At 44.8% G+C, this 22,054-nt stretch overlaps 1 protein-coding gene across 1 annotated transcript in view; it reads left to right on the top strand.

Moving 5' to 3' along the window:
* The window catches only part of LOC142572935 (rifampicin phosphotransferase-like), a 139,178-nt gene extending 117,539 nt beyond the window's left edge, over positions 1–21,639 (top strand). Inside the window, exons 35-40 of the mRNA XM_075682393.1 lie at positions 4,744–4,822; positions 11,523–11,568; positions 12,695–12,771; positions 13,130–13,232; positions 14,419–14,493; positions 21,351–21,639. Of these exons, the coding sequence (XP_075538508.1) occupies positions 4,744–4,822; positions 11,523–11,568; positions 12,695–12,771; positions 13,130–13,232; positions 14,419–14,493; positions 21,351–21,436 (466 nt within the window). The 3' untranslated portion in view covers positions 21,437–21,639. The remainder of the gene's footprint in view (positions 1–4,743; positions 4,823–11,522; positions 11,569–12,694; positions 12,772–13,129; positions 13,233–14,418; positions 14,494–21,350) is intronic.
* Positions 21,640–22,054: the final 415 nt, after the last annotated feature.

Here is a 22,054-nt window from a genome sequence, read left to right as displayed (position 1 = left end):
GTCACGTTGCATGTTGCTGAGATGCACTTGTTCGAAGCACAGATGAAACAGAAAAGATAATCCTTCAATGTCGCGTTATATCTCTCGTGTTGCGCGTGTGCAGGATTTGCTCCCTGCCCTGTCTTTAATTTGATTAATTGAGTTGGTAGTTGGCCATTTGTGTTTCTCTATATGTGTCCTTTTGGCGTGTGTCACTTTAACGCCCTAAAATTATGTCTCCAAGTCGTAACAACTTGCCCAGGAAGTTTTGTTAGGAATGCTATGAGGCGTGCAGGTTGGGCTGTGTGGTTGCATTGCCTGAGAAATAGGCCAACGTTACAAACCACGTGAGAACCCTTGAGAGGATGGATACTGTGCACGGGCGACCGGATGGGCTCGCCGCTCGAGACTTTCGATCACACTGTCCCCGGGTGTAGGTAGGCTGTGACCTTGGTCCAATTATCTTATTTTCTGTAAGGGGACGATTTTCAAATTTGTCGAGTCTGATGCTGAGCGCGTTTACTTGTGCGCCAACGAGAGGGCAATCACACAGTAGCCCTAACAGTTCTGAAGTATACCTTAAAAGCATCGGGACTGCATGAAAAAACTATAGTTGTGGCCAGTTCCATTACTCGTCTTTGTGCGGCAGATTCCCTTCGTATATTCTCTTAATTTTTCAAACGCTTTCCACCCTTCCTTTTTGCCTCAAAGGAGAGCAGTCAACCGTACATCTAATCTGGCTAGCCTTTCGGCCTTTCATCTATCATTTTCCTCTATCACTGTCTCCGGTATTCGCCCCACCTTAATAAGGCGCTGTATTCGGTGTTTGTTGAACCACACCCTCAACCCTCACCTCAACCCTGAAACCCTGAACCCTCAAATCTTCAAACCTCAAGCCTTAAACCGTCAAAGTTTGAAGATAGCACCGTTGTCAAAAAAAAAAAAAGGTGCGCATCGCACATGTGGCGCCAGAGATTCAGATGGGAACATGTTACAAACGAGGCAGCATATAGGCAACGCCGCGGGAGTAGCAATTACTCATGCTGTGGTCAGCCAGTTCGGCTGATTTCTCAGACAAATCAATATATTGCTCTTTGCATTTGCTGTTATCTATACGGACAGCCTTTCGAGTCGCGCAAAGGAGAAAAGCGAGAAGGAGGAAAGGCAACAGAAATATTTCAGGAGCTGAACAGTGCACGGATTGATTAGGAAGTAAATGACATCACCATTTGGAGTGGACAGAAGCTTGCACATTGAGCACTGGTGGCGCCATCAAGCGGTGCGGCGTCACTCAGCGCAAATGTCGGTGAAGGCGACAAATCGGTATGCAGTTCATGCAAAGCCTCGATGCCGGTGCTGAGATCTAACGCATCTATTTTCTTTTTTTTTTGCAGGAAGCTTTCATATGACTGGTGCGATCACTCCTGATGGTTTCCGGTCATATATTCTTTAGTGTCAATTGTATATCATTGGCGCATAGGGGTGTTAGCCAGTGAGATAACTCACTACAGTGATTTCGCGGGCTATGTTGTGATTTGTACCTCCTCGTTCTTAGTTTTGTATTCTGTCACTTTAGATATCGTGGTGGAAGTCACGAACTAGTGATATGTTAAGAAAGAATTTATTTGAAGGAAGACCGAGAGTTAGGCTTGAGCTAGCGCGCTCTAGACTGCTACACTCCACAGGGAGAGGGGGAATAGGGAGTGAGAGGCTGGATGAGAGATGATGATGATACCAAAGAGGGATGCACAACGATGAAGGGAAGTTCAACATTCTCACTGCTGTCAATAATGGGCAAAAAAAAAGTCATGGAGATGTGTGAACCGCCTTCCAGAGCCACGAATACAATTGAAGCTTCACAAAAATGCACAGCGAGCAGCCTGCATCTCCTGCATGAACAGCACAGGTGCCAAGAAATATATTTAAATTATGTAAAGAGCGGCCACAAGTTTCTCAAGTACGACGAGGACATGCACGACGCTTTCAGCAATCGTAGTACTGAGATCACAAAGGATCACGCGCGTTGATTCTAGTAGGTGCTTCAGCATTTTTCAACGCTTGTCATTCTTTTCGGTACTTGCTTGCCTGTAGGGTCGTCAGCTTTACTAGCCTTGTCATCCACTCCTTGACGTAGAGGAACACTACAGCAAGGCGTCGTAGCCGTGGGTCTGCAGGGCAGCAAAGGCCACTCCACGTCTGTGCCACCAAGGGGCGACGAACGTTCGCCTTGTGCTCTCAGCGACCCTGAATTTCCATTAGGCGTGGTTACCGTCCTCGGTGCCGGCACAGGCGAAGGTTGTCGTGGCCCCTGCGCCCTGCAATGAGGGTCTTCTGAAGTCTCTGGTGCCTCCTCTTACGCGAGCGTTGCCTTCCTCGGAGAGCCGATTGAGTAGCCTGTTGAAGTAGCCGATTGAAAAGACAAGTCTTCCCATTGAGGAAGATTTGTCTCTTGCCATTTTAGTGATTTACCATTTAGTAATTTACAATAGGTAGCGAGGCACTGGAAGTGGTAAGAGAATACATCTACTTAGGGCAGGTAGTGACCGCGGATCCAGATCATGAGAGGGAAATAATCAGGAGAATAAGAATGGGCTGGGGTGCCTTTGGCACGCATTCCCAGATCATGAACAGGAGGTAGCCATTATCCCTCAAGAGAAAAGTGTATAACAGCTGTGTCTTACCAGTCCTCACGTACGGTGCAGAAACCTGTAGGCTTACGAAAAGGGTTCTACTTACATTGAAGACGACGCAACGAGCTATGTAGAGAACAATGATGGGTGTAGCGTTAAGAGATAAGAAAAGAGCAGACTGGGTGAGGGAACAAACGCGAGTTAATGACATCTTAGTTGAAATCAAGAAAAAGAAATTGGCATGGGCAGGACATGTAATGAGGAGGGAAGATAACCGATGGTCATTAAGGGTTACGGACTGGATTACAAGGGAAGGGAAGCGTAGCAGGGGGCGGCAGAAAGTTAGGTGGGCGGATGAGATTAAGAAGTTTGCAGGGACGACATGGCCACAATTAGTACATGACCGGGGTATTTAGAGAAGTATGGGAAAGGCCTTTGCCCTACAGTGGGCGTAACCAGGCTGATGATGATGCTGATGATGATTTAGTGAGAATGCGAACTTCCTGTTGCATCTTCGGGCAATCCTTAGATCTTGCTTCGTGAGAGCCAGGACATTGGGACGTGTCAGTGAAGGTGCCTCGAAGTCGGCAGTATTATGCGGCCCACCGCAACACTGGCGGGTCACTTGGTTCCTGCGCAGAGGGCTTAGTTGGCCTATCTTGAGACACTTTTGAGGTAGCAGGGGTATCAGGACAAAGGTCGGACGAGGTGTGTCGCGTATTCGAACTTTGACAGAGGCTGGTCAAGTCGACGAAGCAAATAATAGTTTAATGCATCACGAGTTCCCCAAGCGCTGAATCTCAGGAATGCGTACCGATGAAATCAGCAGATTCCTGAAGTTCACCTCAGAGGTTACAGCAGTCGTTGATTCCTTCCCGTATTTAACAAAGGAATGGAGGAAAATTCCGCGTGAAGCCGGAATAGTCTTTAAGGTGTCAATTATAGTTGAAATGTTTGCATCTACCATGACGATGCTTTTTCGAGAGTTTGTAGCGGCGTGACTATCGCCTACAATGTAGGCAAAGAAGAGGAAGGGCTACTGTGCCTTTAGAGCGAGGACAGAACATGCTATCGCGCTAAACCTGAGCGGTCACGGTGCCATCCACTCCCGAGATCCCACTGCACCTTGGTTGGCCGGCGTAAATAAACCGTGGCTACGGCTGCTACCTATCCCGCCGCCATCCCACAAATTCATCTGCATTTCGTTGGTTTGCTCAGAGGCCGCACTTTCAAAATATTCTGTGAAATGCTGACTACTTAGAGAGTTCAGGTTGTGTAACGCCATAAGCGGCACGTAAGATATCATGAAAGATTGCTGCTCACTCTCGTTAGCTGAAATCTGCTCAACTGAAGATCTGGCGCATCTCCTTCTTCATACGACAGCCCATGGCTACGGTGTACTCGTTGTCAGGGTCCGTAACTTCGGGCGTTGAGCTGTCCCGAAAATGGAGATGGTTGAGCTGCCAGAGGCAGGTTGTCCAAACTTGCACTGAAGTAGACGGCTGATCGTGTTCAGGTGGAAATGCGTTCGTCTTCTTGTTCATTCTTGATGAAAGTGCACACATGAAACTAGCAAAACCATAACAACCTGCATAACAGCCAGAGGCCCAGAACATCGGTTAACCCTGGGCGCTTCTTTATATTCCTCCCAATTGCGAGCCAAAGGTTATTCGTCGGAGCCCCCGCAGCAAGGACTCCAGCGCCAAATTAATTTTCTCGTGAACATTACAGAAGAGGGCAAACGCCCATATTTATGCTGTTTCGCATATGCTGCAAAAAAATAAAGCATTGCCGTTAGCTTCCAGTTTACCAGTCTGCATAATAAACTTTCATGACAGCTTTCTTTTGCTGCACGACAAAAAATTCAATGGTTTATTCAATAGTGATTGTAAACAAACAAAAGTCGATGAGAGCGAACACTCTTTTCGCTTGTCAATGTGTGCGTACGTGCATAGTGCAGTACAAAAAGAAACATAGCATATGCGTGTCATAATACATGCCAGTGTTTGTTACCGGACTTTAAAAAATGCCTCTATTGTTAGACATTATCCTATCGTTGTCCCAAACTGGCAGTTTGACTTTGCAAGGTGCGCTATGTGATCACGTCGTCTCACTTCAGAATTCATTTTTTTAGGGCACATCGGCGTCAGAAAGTTTACGTGGAAGCCGACAAGGACCGATACCCATCCATCTTCGTTGGCGTTCCGAAGCCGGTAAGGTTGCATTTTACCTGACAAGATGAAAAGTGAAAGATGCAGTTCCTAGCTAAGGTAACTTTCTGTATTTCTGTTTTGTGACTTAAAAATTAGACTTAAAAGCTACGGACGCTTCATATTCACGTGCTGTCATGTGATTGATGGTGGATACATCATCATCATCACCACCACCACCATCATCATCATCATCATCATCATCATCATCATCATCATCATCATCATCAGCCTGGTTACGCCCACTGCAGGGCAAAGGCCTCTCCCATACTTCTCCAACAACCCCGGTCATGTACTAATTGTGGCCATGCCGTCCCTGCAAACTTCTTAATCTCATCCGCCCACCTAACTTTCTGCTGCCCCCTGCTACGCTTCCCTTCCCTTGGGATCCAGTCCGTAACCCTTAATGACCATTGGATACTAATGCACTAAAATGGTGGATACTAATGCACTAAAATTCTTGACTGATTACATAATAAAAAAGAGCAGTAAGACAGAAAGAAAAATCGGGATTAAAAAATGCCACACACACACACACACACACACACACACACACACTCTCTCTCTCTCTCTCGCACTCACACGCACAGGCACACACGCACACGCACACGCGCGCACACACAGACGCATGCAGGCACAAAACAATAAATAAAAATTCATTGGCATTCATTGTCAGAGAGGGGAGTATTTGTCTCTCTATGTAAGACTGTCCGGTTAGACTTGTGCTCAGGTGATATAACTCGCCAAACATTTTCGGATTCGAATGTAAGAGAGAAGGTAAATCTGTGGAGAAACATTTATTTTTAGGTGCAGCTAAAACGCAGCATCGGTCAAGGGGGTAACGTCTAAGGTGGCCGAACAGGTGGCAATAGCCATGACAATGAGGGACCGCGAACTTCCTTACGTGTACACAGATTCGCGATCGGCGGCCAGAGCATTCGCCTCGGGCTCAATATCGCGGGAAGCGGCGGCCGTCCTCGGTAGCGATGGAGCCGCGGGTCATCACATCCTCGAATGGTTTCCAGCCCACATGGGGGCCGACGTGCATCCCGACTTTCCCAACGCCAACGAGCTGCTGCACGGACGCGCGCGAGGACTCACGCACCGCGGCGATGATGGCGAGCGACGTGGCGGGGAGGGAGGTGAGCACCGAGACCCGCTGCTCACCTTCAACGAAATAACAACGCACTATCAGCTGCCGAGGAGGACCTTACCGCTCCCCCACGCTAAACTCGCTAGACCACAGTCATCTATATTCAGAATGCTTCAAACAAGGTCGTTCCCCTCGAGAGGCAGACTGAGCCTTTATTCACCGGACGTAGAGCCGCAATGTACGGATTGCGGCGAATCGTACTGCTCGCTAGCGCCCATGCTCTGGCAATGCTCCGCGTTAAGCGGCACCGTGTTCAGTGAAGAAGAAGACTGGGTGGACGCCCTGCGAAGCGACGACCACTAGACCAAGCTCCGGGTCGTCCAGAGGGCTCACGAAAGGGAGGAGGCTCACGGGCTTCCCGTCCCAACGTGGGTGCGGCCCGCGACCCCTGCCGACCACTAAACCAAGAGTTGGTGGGGAGGGGTTCCTCGGGACACAATAAAGTTATTTCCTCCTCCTAGCTGCAGCTAAGGCAGAACGATACGTTTTTAAGCAAAGCATGTACCTTTCCAAAAAGGAGCGTTATTGACGCGTTCAGCGGTATTGTACAGAGGTTTCTTTTTATTCCTAAGCTTACGTAGGGTATTATTAAACCAAGCATTAGATTTGTCAGTTTTTATTGATATCAACGGGATATATTTGTTGCTTAAAGCAGAGTTTTATTTTTTAAACATATCGCGTTATCTTCCCCCGAGAGATTATGAAAAGAAGGAAGTAGCGTGCGGTTGAAAAATGCATCAAGTTCATCGTTTACTTTAGAGTAGTTTGCTTTATAATAGCGTATTATTTCCTTTGAGATCTCTGAAAATGGTAGTGGAACGCTGATTGTTACCTGCAGTTGATCGTGATAACTAAAGTGGTTTAGATGAATTACGGATTCAATCGTTTCGGCAGTATTGGTGAGTGTAAGGTCTAGAATGTTAGTACCATGGGTTAGTTTGTTAACGACCTGGAACAGGTTAAGATGCAAAGTTAAGTTGAAGAAATCCACTGATGTTTGACAAGATGATGATAGATTACGGCAATTTATGAGGGGACAGTTAAAATCAACGAATAAATAAACAGAATTCGCTGGACAGAGCTGGAGGGCCGTGCTTATGCTGTTGCGTAGTTCTGTAACGAAAGAAGTTCTGTAGTAAGGCGGATGGTAACAGGCCAGTAGTAACCAGTAGTATGGTCCTATTTATTATTAATTCAACCCACACCATTTCAATAAATGAGTTCGAGTTGATAATAAGTGAAGATAATGATTTTCCAACACAGAGAAGAACGCTAGTTCGATCTTCGCGGTTAATATAAGATTGGTTATCAGGAAGAATTTCATCGTCTTTAATGTCATGATTAAGCCAAGTTTCAGTAAGAACAAGAATATTAGATTCGTTCTCGTCAAGCAGAGAACAGACTAATTCGCGCTTGGGCATGATGCTTCGTATGTTTGCGTAAGATAGTGTCAACAAAGTCCCAGTGAAAGGTAGCTTTGACTGTGGAAGAGGGCAAGTTCTTATGTCTAGCTATCTTTGCGACATAATAACGGTGTCATTGATTTTGTCGTACATGTAAGTCTGGTCATTTATAAGCAGCTGATCTACTGACAGTTTTAAAGGCACTTTTAAGGTTTCGTGAAGTCAAGCCACGTCTTTCTAGCTTGTCGCGCAGCTGGCGAGAAATCTTCACCGATTGAATATTCTTAAGCCTTTTAATTTGTATGCAGATGACAAGACGCGTTTCTTGTCTTTAAAAAAGTTGGTGTAGTTTTTATAGGCCTGTTCTTTCCTTCTTGGTAATTCGCAAGCCTATGTACGCGCTCAAATGGCGAGCTGATAGTTGCAATTTGAAGTTTTTCAGAGCAGAATTTTATTACTTTTTTTTCAGGGATAGCTCTGTCCTTCTTAGGGTCATCTTCAATCCCGAAAAACAGCAAATTATTTTGTCTGAGCCTATTTTCTGCGTCCTCACATCTTGAAGTTGTTGTTTGCATCTGATCTGAGACATCACGTAAAATCTTACTTCCTTTTTCCTTCACGCTCGAGTCTACACCGCGTTCTGAGGCAGTGGCTAACTCAGGCGCCGGCCCCCTGGCTGTTAGAATGAAGAGTTCATTATCAGTGGCAGCTTGTTTGTCCTTTAAGCTTTTTAATTCCACCAAGAGCGCCCCTTGTTCGGCCTCTAGTTTCTGTATCGCCTCAAGAGCCGAGGCAAATGCCGATGTGGCTGTTTCGCTGTCAAATTCTTATTGTTGTTTTAGTTATTCCAACGCGTGACTCATAGGAAGCTTTCTGCAATTTAATCACAAAAGTAATTCCACGATGCAAACTTATGCAAAAGTAATTACATGATGTTAAAAAATTTCACACTGCTGTCTGCGCCGGTTCTCGTGTAATGACGCCTGTTCTCGTGTGATGGACAATGATGCACAGAATGCATCATTGTCCATCACTCCAAAAATATATTGTTTAGAAATTTGGTTAAGTGGTTTCATAAGGGTTAGGGGCCATTTGAAACAAAGCATCGAAACAACCGTGCTTGTTACAGTGGCGCATTATTTTTCAATGACAAAGACCCGCACAACAAAAAAATCGGAATACCGTGACATCGCCTATTTGACCAGCACCGATAGATAACTAATTGCACGGGAACGCGGCGAAAACATTCACAATTGTCAACGGAAAGTGGCAGCGTGTTCATTATTCTAGGAAAACCGAGTGCGACAACATTAGTTGGCACTTCAGAGTACTGCAGGTTGCACACGACTTCCGGTGCCGGTGCCGCGATCTAAATGATGCCTTGCCTTCCATGCTGTAATATTTCTAGAAATATCAGGCATAACTTGGATTGCAGAATTTCACCTTGCAGAATTTCAAAGTGCATTTAATTTCTTATCACGTCATAGTTCAATTGCTAATGGCATGCTCCCACTGCACATGAGATCGCGGGCTTGATTCCCAACACATTTCATCATCATCATCATCATCATCCTCACCACCACCACCACCATCATCATCATCATCATCATCATCATCATCATCATCATCATCATCATCATCTTCATGATCATTAACATCATCCTAGTTACGCCCACTGCAGGGCAAAGACCTCTCCCATACTGCTCCAACTTCTCCGATCATGTACTAATTATGGCCATGTTGTCCCTGCAAACTTCTTAATCTCATCTGCCCACCTAACTTTCTGCCGCAGCCTGCTACGCTTCCCGTCCCTTGGAATCCAGTCGTAACCCTTAATGACCTTCGGTTATCTTCCCTCCTCATTACATGTCCTGCTCATACCCATTTCTTTTTCTTGATTTCAACTAAGATGCCATTAACTCGCGTTTGTTCCCTCAGCCAATCTGCTCTTTTCTTATCTCTTAACGTTACACCCATCATTGTTCTCTACATAGCTCGTTGCGTCGTCTTCAATGTAAGTAGAACCCTTTTCGTAAGCCTACAGGTTTCTGGACCGTAGGTGAGGACTGGTAAGACACAGCTGTTATACACTTTTCTCTTGAGGGTTAATGGCTATCTGCTGTTCATGATCTGGGAATGCGTGCCAAACGCACCCCAGTCTCATGATTTCAGTCTCATGATCCGGATCAGCGGTCACTACTTGCCCAAAGTAGATGTATTCCCTTGCCACTTCCAGTGCCTCGCTACCTATCGTAAACTGCTGTCCTCTTCTCGAGACTGTGAAACATTACTTTAGTTTTCTGCACATTAATTTTAAACCCAACCTTCTGATTTGTCTCTCCAGGTCAGTGAGCATGCATTGCAATTTGTCCGCTAAGTTACTAAGCAAGGCAGTATCATCGGTGAATCGCAAGTTACTAAGGTACTCTCCATTAATTCTTATCCCTAATTCTTCCCAATCCGCGTCTCTGAACACCTCCTGTAAACACGCTGTGAATAGCATTGGAGAGATCGTATCTCCCTGACTGACGCCTGTCTTTATTGGGATTTTGTTGCTTTCTTTATGGAGGACTACTGTGGAGCAGCTATACATATCTTTCAGTATTTTTACATACGATTCGTCTACACCCTGATTACGTAATGCCTCTATGACTGCTGAGGTTTCGACTGAAACAAACGCTTTCTCGGAATGAATGAAAGCTATATATAAGGGTTGGTTATATTCCGCACATTTCTCTATCGCCTGATTGATAGTGTGAATATGGTCTATTGTTCAGTAGCCTTTGCGAAATCCTGCTTGGTCCTTTCGTTGAGAGAAGTGCGAGGTGTTCCTGATTCTGTTTGCGATTACCTTAGCAAATACTTTGTAGGCAACGGACCCCCCCCATAAGCTGATCGGTCTATAATTTTTCAAGTTTTTGGCGTCCCCTTTCTTATGGATTAGGATCATGTTAGCGTTCTTCCACGATTCCGGTACGCTCGAGGTCATGAGGCGTTGCTTATACAGGGTGGCCAGTTTTTCTAGAACAATCTGCCCACCATCCTTCACGAAATCTGCTGTTAACTGATCCTCCCCAGCTGTCTTCACCCTTTGCGTAGCTCCCAAGGCGTTCTTTACTTCTTCCGGCGTTACTTTTGGGATTTGAAGTTCCTCTAGACTATTCTCTCTCTCATTATCGTAGTGGGTGCCACTGGTACTGTGTAAATCTCTGTAGAACTCCTCAGCCACTATTTCATTCATATTAGTAATGATATCGCCTGCTTTGTCTCTTAACACATGCATCTGATTCTTACCTAATCCTAGTTTCTTCTGCTTCGCTGCTTTTAGGCTTCCTCCGTTCCTGAGAGCATGTTCAATTCTCTTCATATTATACTTCCTTATGTCAGCTGTCTTAAGCTTGTTGAATAACTTGAAAAGTTCTGCCAGTTGAGGCTGCAGGGTTAGAGGCTGTAATACACATTTCATTGTGTTGAAAGGAAGAATAACAAAAATAACTGTCCTGTAGTTTGATTTACAGGCGCCTTTGAGATCCCCAGGTTGTCAATTAAACAACTGAGCAGTGTCTAGCATCGTACAAACCACCACCTTTTAAAATTATTTCGTACTGAGTCACGCTCTTGTCAAGACTTCTTAAATCAGTGGTATTGATATAGCAGTTAGATATTAAATTCTGTGCTCTAATTCTCTTTCATCACAGTCGATTATTGTCTGCCCTCATGATAGCAGGCTCTAAAAGAAAACCATCGCTTTTTTTGTCGTGCATCAATCTCACCATTCCACTAATGTGGTCTTTCTTTTTCTTTTTAGAGATTAAAATGCTTTTTGGCGGTAACTTATAACAATGTCTAAAGAGAACATTGTTTTTTATTCTCGCGCTACTACTTTCCTGCTGATTGAAACGTTACTAAGTCACAATTCGTTGCGCATGCATTGCGTTCTTCCAAAAGAGAAAAAAGTGCACAATTATTCATGATTCTTCAAAGCGCTCTAATTTAGAACGACCGAATGTTGAGGTAGTTGCTGGGGATTTGTCCCAGACGAAAGTCAGGCGTGCAGACACAGACAATAACATTCCGTCATCTTGTGTCCCTGGTCACACACTTATTCACTCATTTCCCTCGAATCGCCTATGGTTTTCTTTTGTAGATTGAGCGGATGAAAAGGCACGTTGAAGGTGACTTTGAAATTAAAGGTAAGTTCATTTTTTTTTCTGAGAGCAACCCCGAAGTGCGTTAGGAGAATGCAATGCTGAGCGAGTTCAGCTGAGATCTGTCGGTGCCTTCAGTTTTATTGGCTCACCATCTCATTTGGCGCCGGTCACACAGGGTAAATTTTGTGCTTGACGCAATCTCAAATTTAGGCGCGCTCATTTCTTGAATGAACCTGAACTTATGGATTTTTTACTGTGAAATACAGCCAATATTGAGAGCAATAGACAGGGTACTAAGAATGCAAAGCGTTACTTGTCAAATCAAAGTTCGTGAGCATTGCTTATACATTTTTTACTTCTACATCCTGAATATAGGTCGGCAGGAATAATGAAGATTGTAACACCATTCGGGGGCGTTGTGGGGGTCCCATTGTTAAGAATTTATTTTCTAAGCGCGGTTAATAGGCCATGTGCCTTTCTACATGTTCTTAAAGGCTTTTAATGATGATGCTCCGGACAAGTGGCGTGTTTATTTTTGGGCATGACACTTCTTTACATCTTCGCAAAACAAAAATGTCCAGTGTTCTTCTAGTTGAAACATAAATGGTGCGTTTTTCCTAAAATTTATTCCTGAATTTAGCAGGCTGTGCTACATAGTATGCCATGTATATATTTTTTAGAAAGAAGCCTTTCACCAGGCTGTGCTGATACAAAATAGTGACATTCGTTTACAGTGGCAATACGCAGTGGAGACGAAAGCAATATGCCTGTACAATCCGCCGTGGTTTCTCACTGACTATGGTGTCGGGCTGGTGAACACAACGTCGCGGGATCGAATCCCGGCGACAGCGGCCGCATTTTGATGGTGGTGAAAACACCCGTGCTCTTAGATCTAGGTGCACGTTAAAGAATCCCAGTTGGTCGAAATTTCCGGAGTCCTCCACTACGACGTGCCTCTTCATGAGAAAGTGGTTTTGGCACCTAAAACCCCATAATTTTTAATATGCCTGTCCTCTACAGCACCGTAATATACAGGATCTACTGTCTTTCGAGTAACAGCTTCAAACTGTGTAGATAAGTGTTGTCAATGTTCTAGTGATCAGGAGATGGTTTAGCATGCTTAGAAAACGTACTGCTTCTTCACTTGTGCACGTTATCTATATTTCAGGGAGCCCCATGTCTCAGGGCGTTGTTGAAGGCAAAGTTCGGGTGGCACAGACGTTCGACGAAGCCCACCTTATACAGGTAACAGCACATGGTCTAGTCCTAAAGTTAACATTGCCGTGACGTCAGTGATAACGAATGTACTCAGTGCACTGAAGAGACGAAACAGAGGACCGACCTCTTTGAAGTGCCGTTTTAATTTGGACATCCTTTTCCTTTCCATAGCTCTTTGCGAGAGTGCTACACGCCTCTTTGCCATAGCAGGTATACTTGATTTATTGTAGCACGAGATGCGAATAACCAGCGATATAAGTGATGTGAATAACCATCGATGTGAAAGCTCTATTTCCGCCTCACTTCTTGCTGCCCAGGCCTAGAATGACTACTAAAAGAGTAGAAATCGTGCTATTTATGTGACCATACCTTTTTCATCGCACAGAAAGGTGAAATACTGGTAACGACTGCCACCGACACCGGCTGGACCCCGTATTTCCCCTTGTTGGCCGGCGTCGTGACGGAAATTGGAGGCCCACTGTCTCACGGTGAGTACCAATCCTGCCAACAGTGGTCCGAAGTTGATAACAGCGCGAAAGTATACGTGTAGGGTGTCCGTGATAAAGTTAGGTTAACTGTTACGAGTAAAAAGGGAAAAACGAGAAACACGGTGCAAAGTGCGGTTATAAGAACTGCAGTGTTCGGTCCTCACACTTGCGATGAACGAGCACCGTGTGGGCGCTATATTTTTTTTCACACCCTGTATATTTCTTAATTTTTCTTCTTCTAACAGCTTGGTTAACGCTAGTTGGACATGAATTTATAGAGCCGCATTGCGTTTGCACCAATCACAGGTGCCTTTCCAGCTTCTGTGAATGATTCAAGTTTCCAACGAGAGATACCAAACAAACTTGAGACTGGGCGATGTTGTGCCATTAGAATTTCATGCGCCAATGCTGTTGATTATTCTTCAGCTGATTTGGTCACAGTAAACTCCCTACCGAATAAAAGTAAGTGTATTCGAACTCCTCCGCCAGCAATGCGAGCTCTAAGGTAATAAGTGATGACGTTTTTTCTCATGGTGCACTTCTAATACGATAGAAATCGTAAGGACACTCAAGGCAAGTTCTTCCCATTGCCGTCGTGTCTAGCGCGGCCTGGGCGGCAAATGCCGGAGGTAGCGTGATGTTCTGAGTTTCGCAGGCACGGCTCTGTGAAGGAGTGAATGGAACAGCAACGTGGAACTTTCATCGCGCCCCGCGTGGAGGCTTAGCCGCTATGGTGTTTCCCTGCTAAGAACGAGTTGGGGGATAAAATTCTATACGCTGCGGTCGCATTTCAATGGGGGCGAAACAGAAAAACTCCAGGTGGTCGAAATTATTCGGAAATGCGCACTATGACGTGATTCAAATGAGATCGGGATTTTGTCACGGTAAACTGCAGGATTCAATTTTTCTCACATTCATCATGTCTGCGTTGCGAACGCTTGTACTCGTGGCCATCGAATTGCGTGTATCACGCGCATTTATAATCCAACGTCCGGGTTCACCGCTTGATTAGGCAGACAGCGAATGCTTAGTCACTTTACGCTAACCGTGATATTACCAGCTTTACCCCATGTGCAATTCTAGTACCGTGCTATCACTGTCATTGATTAGCCCATGAGGAGAATAAGTATTTTTTGCCGGATACTTGTCAACATTCACCAATGAATGTATCTCATACGTTTCGCAGGTGCCGTCGTTGCCCGTGAGTACGGCCTTCCATGCGTCGTCGGTATCGAAGGCATCACGACGATGCTGACTTCTGGTACGTATTGCCACTTGGTCTGAAGGACATTTTTACGTTCATAGCGTGCACGTATTACTGTTTTGAAATTTTAAGCACGCTGCAGCAGCATCAAGTATCAGTCAAAATTTACCAGTTTTAACGCGCACGTTCCTTTGGCCTCTCCTATGATTTTTACATACATATATATAGAAAAGTATTAGTCATAGCTCTCGTAGTATAGCCTTCTGAGCCGTTTCCTTTTTTTTCTCTTTTCTTTTTTTTCTTTGAAAGAAGTCCTATTAGGGTTATTATAATTACACGAAGGTATTTCGCCCTCGCCAGCAGCAGTATTTGAGATAGCTATTCCGGCGGCTAGCTTCCTACGCTATGCGTGCCGCCCTCGCACCTGTTTAAGCTTTTTCCTAGACGCTAGAGCTATACAATGTCCGCGCAACCTTGAGCGATCGGAAAGCGCGTTTTCCACTCTTGGCCGGCGGAGAGGGGAGGCTTCGTTCCGGCCACGAAGCTCTCCACATCTCAGTACGGTGCCTGGTGGTGGTCTCGTGCTGACGATGCCCTCTCGGTGAGCGCATATTTTCCCCCTCATCTTTTAAGAGATTCAATACATACAAGCATTTGTCTCGCAAACCAGATTTATTTCAAGGGAATTTTCCACGTCTCAATAATTTCTCTCGTCGTATTCGAGTGCTGATTGCGGTGTTATAGTTTGTTAACGAAGCTTCCCCTCAAGTCTAAATATTTTAAGGCAGTTTTCCTTGTCTCTAAAGCCGCTCGAGTTCACGCTGCTCCTCTGGCGGCCATTTTTCCAAGAAATTATGCCTTCCAACCATCGACTGTCGCGGACAACATCAGTCCCTTTCCACATAAGTATGAGGCTCGGAGCAGGAGCTATGGCGCTTGAAAGTAAGCGTTGGCATGACGAACCAACCGACTGAGCTACCTTTCCGGGCAACATTGAAGGATCACGAGTTCAAATCACATGTTATGTTTCTTTTTCCCCCTTTTTTTTCCTTCTTTTTAATGTCTTTCTGCACACCACTGTACGGAAACCCTCCTAAAGAAAGTTATATATCCTCAATTATGTGTGGCCGCACATGTGCAGGTCATAAATACCAGGTTCTCTAGCCGAGTGCCATCCATGCGGTATAACCGAGCTCAGATTGGTCCACCTTGACTGATCAAATAGGGCACCACTGTAGGTTAAATGAGGCGTACAACTGCTGCGAGACCCGCCGTGGTTGCTCAGTGGTTATGGTGTTAGACTGCTGAGCACGAGGTCGCGGGATCGGACCCCGGCCACGGCGGCCGCATTTCGATGGGGGCGAAATGCGAAAACACCCGTGTACTTAGAATTAGGTGCACGTTAAAGAACCCCAGGTGGTCGAAATTTTCGGAGTCCTCCACTACGGCGTGCATAATCAGAAAGTGGTTTTGTCACGCAAAACCCCATAATTCAATTTTTAATTTAACTCCTGCGGGGACGGTAGAGTATCCGTCTCCAGTGCAAGAGGACCGCGATTCAAATCCCGGTGTCGCGCAATTCTCCACCGGAAAATACAAAAAAAAAACCGTGTGTTGAGAAAATTGCACAAACAGGCCTGGAGTGCGGCCTGATCCCGGTGACCAGAACCGGTAACACACTCTCTCACCAGAGCAGGATTGGCCACCCTGGTGCAGTACTTGGCCACAACCTCCTATATGAATACAACAATCAAACCCCCGCCCTCAGTCCCCAGCAGCCGTGAAGCAACTGACCACGGCGGCGGTCTGATCTGTGACGCTGCAGAGGGTGCTAAGAATACGTGGCTCCGGACAGGCCGCCATTGGAATCTGAACCTGGCAACGTTTAACGTTAGAACGTTATCTAGTGAGGCGAGTCTAGCAGTGTTATTGGAGGAATTAGAGGGTAGTAAATTGGATATAATAGGGCTCAGTGAAGTTAGGAGGGCAAAAGAAGCATATACAGTGCTAAAAAGCGGGCATGTACTGTGTTACCGGGGCTTAGCGGAGAGACGAGAACTAGGAGTCGGATTCCTGATTAATAAGGAAATAGCTGGTAACATAAGGAATTCTATAGCATTAACGAGAGGGTGGCAGGTCTTGTTGTGAAACTTAATAAGAGGTACAAATTGAAGGTGGTACAAGTCTATGCCCCTACATGCAGTCATGATGACCAGGAAGTCGAAAGCTTTTATGAAGACGTGGAATCGGCGATGGGTAAAGTCAAAACAACATACGCTATACTGATGGGCGACTTCAATGCCAGGGTAGGGAAGAAGCAGGCTGGAGACAAGTCAGTGGGGGAATATGGCATAGGCTCTAGGAATAGCAGAGGAGAATTATTAGTAGAGTTTGGAGAACAGAATAATATGCGGGTAATGAACACCTTTTTCCGCAAGCGGGTTAGTCGAAAGTGGACGTGGAGGAGCCCGAATGGTGAGACTAGAAATGAAATCGACTTCATACTCTGCGCGAACCCTGGCATCATACAAGATGTAGACGTGCTCGGCAAGGTACGCTGCAGTGACCATAGGATGGTAAGAACTCGAATTAGCCTAGACTTGAGGAGGGAACGGAAGAAACTGGTACACAAGAAGCCAATCAATGAGTTAGCGGTAAGAGGGAAACTAGAAGAATTCCGGATCAAGCTACAGAACAGGTATTCGGCTTTAACTCAGGAAGAGGACCTTAGTGTTGAAGCAATGAACGACTATCTCATGGGCATCATTAAGGAGTTCGCAGTAGAAATCGGTGGTAACGCCGTTAGACAGGAAACCAGTAAGCTATCGCAGGAGAGGAAAGATCTGATCAAGAAACGCCAATGTATGAAATCCTCTAACCCTACAGCTAGAATAGAACTGGCAGAACTTTCTAAGTTAATCAACAAGCGTAAGACAGCGGACATCAGGAACTTTAATATGGATAGAATTGAACAGGCTCTCAGGAACGGAGGAAGCCTAAAAACAGTGAAGAAAAAACTAGGAATAGGCAAGAATCAGATGTGTGCGTTAAGAGACAAAGCCTGCAATATCGTTACTAATATGGATGAGATAGTTCAAGTGGCTGAGGAGTTCTATAGAGATATATACAGTACCAGTGGCACCCACGACGATAGTGGAAGAGAGAATAGCCTAGAGGAATTCTAAATCCCACAGGTAACGCCAGAAGAAGTAAAGAAAGCCTTGCTATGCTATGCAAAGGGGGAAGGCAGCTGGGGAGGATCAGGTAACAGCAGATTTGTTGAAGGATGGTGGTCAGATTGTTCTAGAGAAACTGGCCACCCTGTATACGCAACGCCTCATAACCTCGAGCGTACCGGAATCTTGGAAGAACGCTAACATAATCCTAATCCATTAGAAAGGGGACGCCAAAGACTTGAAAAATTATAGACCGATCAGCTTACTGTCCGTTGCCTACAAAGTATTTACTAAGGTAATCGCAAATAGAATCAGGAACACCTTAGACTTCTGTCAACCAAAGGACCAGGCAGGATTCCGTAAAGGCTACTCAACAATAGACCATATTCACACTATCAATCAAGTGATAGAAAAATGTGCAGAATATAACCAACCCTTATATATAGCTTTCATTGACTACGAGAAAGCGTTTGATTCAGTCGAAACCTCAGCAGTCATGGAGGCATTACGGAATCAGGGTGTAGATGAGCCATATATAAATATACTGGAAGATATCTATAGCGGCTCCACAGCCACCGTAGTCCTCCACAAAGAAAGTAACAAAATCCCTATAAAGAAAGGCGTCAGACAGGGAGATACGATATCTCCAATGCTATTCACAGCATGTTTACAGGAGGTATTCAGAGGCCTGGAGTGGGAAGAATTGGGGATAAAAGTTGATGGAGAATACCTTAGCAACTTGCGATTCGCTGATGATATTGCCTTGCTTAGTAACTCAGGAGACCAATTGCAATGCATGCTCACTGACCTGGAGAGGCAAAGCAGAAGGGTGGGTCTGAAAATTAATCTGCAGAAAACTAAAGTATTGTTTAACAGTCTCGGAAGAGAACAGCAGTTTACAATAGGTAGCGAAGCACTGGAAGTGGTAAGGGAATACGTCTACTTAGGACAGGTAGTGACCACGGATCCGGATCATGAGACTGAAATAACCAGAAGAATAAGAATGGGCTGGGGTGCGTTTGGCAGGCATTCTCAAATCATGAACAGCAGGTTGCCACTATCCCTCAAAAGGAAAGTGTATAACAGCTGTGTGTTACCAGTACTCACATATGGGGCAGAAACCGGGAGGCTTACGAAAAGGGTTCTGCTGAAATTGAGGACGACGCAACGAGCTATGGAAAGAAGAATGATGGGTGTAACGTTAAGGGATAAGAAAAGAGCAGATTGGGTGAGGCAACAAACGCGGGTAAACGACAGCTTAGTTGAAATCAAGAAAAAGAAATGGGCATGGGCCGGACATGTAATGAGGAGTGAAGATAATGGATGGTCACTAAGGGTTACGGACTGGATTCCTAGGGAAGGGATGCGTAGCAGGGGGCGGCAGAAAGTTAGGTGGGCGGATGACATTAAGACGTTTGCAGGGTCAACATGGCCACAATTAGTACATGACCGGGGTAGTTGGAGAAGTATGGGAGAGGCCTTTGCCCTGCAGTGGGCGTAACTAGGCTGCTGCTGCTGCTGATGATGATTTTTCGGCGTCTTGCTGCTGCAGTCTTACCGGTTATACACCTTGGCCTACAGAGTGTGGGAATATGGCACTACGTACCTGAATATCCTTAACATCAACAACAACAGCAACAACAACAACAACAACAAAAATAAAGGAAAGAAAAACATGTCCCAAAATGGGTGTGTGCCACTAGGTAGAGGTGCTCCTACAAACAAGCAGTGCAAGACGCAAGAAGTGGAAAAGCCTACAACAAAATATTGAATAAGTCGGCAACACAAGCAGCCGAGAGCAAAGAAAGAATTTAGGTGAGCGAGGAGCTTAGACCTACGTAGTGTAAATCAAGAAGCGACGATATTAAGGCGAAAATGCACATAATCTTTGCACGTAATAAACCCCGAGGTATGCGTGAGATCGACCGATGTTTAACTTTGTCTGCGAACCATCCCGAACTTGCCCGATCATGGCTGCTGGGTGCTTCTTGCTTGCCGAATAGCTCGAAATATATATATATATATATATATATATATATATATATATATATATATATATATATATATATATATATATATATATATATATATATATATTTGTACAAAGTTTGGCGTGCATGCTTCATGGTGTGATCAAACATCCGTCACCCCCAGCACAGCGGCCAGATTCTATAACCATTAGGCCCACAATAGTACCTACAATTTTATCTTTCCACGCTCGCTAGTTTTCGATGGTGATTTATCGCTGTGTGCGTCACATTGCATAGCACGGTTGCGCGAGAATCCATGCGCGCGTACCAGTTTCTATTACGCCGAAGGCACTGGAACGACAGAAATCGATTGATAGCACACGATTCACTGCTTCACGAAAACTTTTGCTTCACAAAAATGTCAAAATGTGCGTTGAATTCCCACGATTTTCTTTTTTGTGGCAGAAGTGAGACCGAAGGCTACAACTTCAGAATAGAAACTAATTAGGGCTCTGTGCAATGCTCAGAAACTTTAACCAACTCTCACTATCCTATTGCAGACGTTTCGTGAACTAAAATAGCGTTCGACTTAGAATTGCGCTCAAGAGGCTGCTTGAAAAAGTGCGGGGGAAAACTGTGCGAGAGGCTATGTACTTTGTGTGGTCGTTTTTTAAAAAAAACCCACATATCAATGCAAACTGTTAATCCGCATGCTCCGAAAACAACTGGAGCTGCGGACGCAAGAACTTTTAAGTACAGTATGAGCAGATTCTGGAGTCTTTACGCTATCTATGCACATACGTCTGTAAAGTTATATGTAAAGGATATTACGAATACAAGCCTAGTGCCTTGGGCGGGGTGATACTTCTGTATTTCATGCGATTTTACTCTTAGAAAAACTGTTTGCAGTTGTCGCAGGTAATTTCGCTGCGTAACTTTAAGGAGGCTCTCTATTGCAGTCAGCCATACCCTTGTGTTACGTATTTTAACATCCGTAATTGAATTAGCTGCATCTCTGCATCACTTCTTTTAGTACTGTCACCGTATGCTTAAAGTGTGCATGATTCTTGCAAGTTTTAACCGTGATGCATATCCTTGTCCTAAGTGCTGTGCGTATTGCCACATTTATTTTATTTATTTATTTATTTATTTATTACCACATTTGTGATGCCGTGTTCGCTCCTGTTTGCTATTTGTTCACGGTGGCCGGAGCTCCATCGTGTGGCTATAATGCAGCTTTTCTTCCGGTCACCATTTTTTCACAATTTTCTAACCTTGTGTACTTTTTTGTGCGGTGACAAAAAACAATTGAAGTGAACTAAACTGAAAGTAACTGTATGAAAATCGCCCTATACTGGAGCCCAGTGGCGATCCATGAGTAATGCGTGCATTAACGACAGCTTGCGGTAAGGAACTGCAAGAATAGTTTGGAGCTTTCCCTACATGACATTCATACTGCTAGCTATAAGTACGACTTATGCAAGTTTAGAAGATAGTGCTGACTATAACCACTCTTAAAAGTATTACGAAGTGTTACGGAGAGCTACGGTGAGGGTTAAACTTAAGTCATGCGGTGCCGCTTTTAGACGAGAGCAAACAGTCATCATGTAGAACAGAAATAATTTTTAAGTCCGCAGTATGTGGAAATTTTTGCTAACCTAAAGCAAGACCAGCAAGAGGGAAGGCTAGAGAAGCTTAACATACACTAGTACTTCTATTATATGTGTGTATGCACGGTGAGTTACCGCTCGCTGTTCTTCCCTCGTAGGGGACTACGTCCAGCTGGATGGAAACACGGGCGTCATCAGAAAAATTCCTCCTCCGGAAGCCGAAGATGACTCACCAGGAGTGTGACTCAAGGAAACGTTTAATGTCTTTCACTACACAGGATACTCACTTTAGATTGGGCGCAGTAGCGTAGCAGGTATAATTCAACATGGTTCACTCGGCACGCCTGCGAGTGTATTCCGAAAATTGCGTCAGATGCCTCGAAGCCGTAGTTAACGAACTGTTGTTTGAGGAGATGTGGCAATAAAGGTTGAGTTTTATTGGAACAAGGACGGGAGATCATTGCGCAATAACCTCAAGAAACACGTGTGATTTAGCGATTTGCCCAATATCCACGAAAAATATCTTATTTGTTCTTTAAGTATATCCAACGACTCTCCTAAGGAACGAACTTCTCAAATATCAAGGAAGTCACCCATTGCGGTCTGGTGGTTTCCATAGAAATTCAAGTCTAAAATTTTGTTTGCCAGCAATGGGTGACTTCTTTTCCGCATACCACACCACACATTGGGCTCTCTCCTGAGGCGTTGTCATTTTTGGTATTTATTCAGCACAAAACAAGAGGAATTATCTAGAAAAAAAATAAGAAAATGACTTTTTGAATTGCTTTATATGATGTCACATACCGCAGGTTTTATATGTATCACAGCTTTTTTTTTTCATTTCATTTGGAAATCAGCGAGG

This window comes from Dermacentor variabilis, chromosome 2 (assembly GCF_050947875.1).
Source record: "Dermacentor variabilis isolate Ectoservices chromosome 2, ASM5094787v1, whole genome shotgun sequence".
NCBI lineage: Eukaryota > Metazoa > Arthropoda > Arachnida > Ixodida > Ixodidae > Dermacentor > Dermacentor variabilis.
Note: the sequence above shows the minus strand (reverse complement) of the source record. Positions and strands in the feature narration are given on the sequence as shown.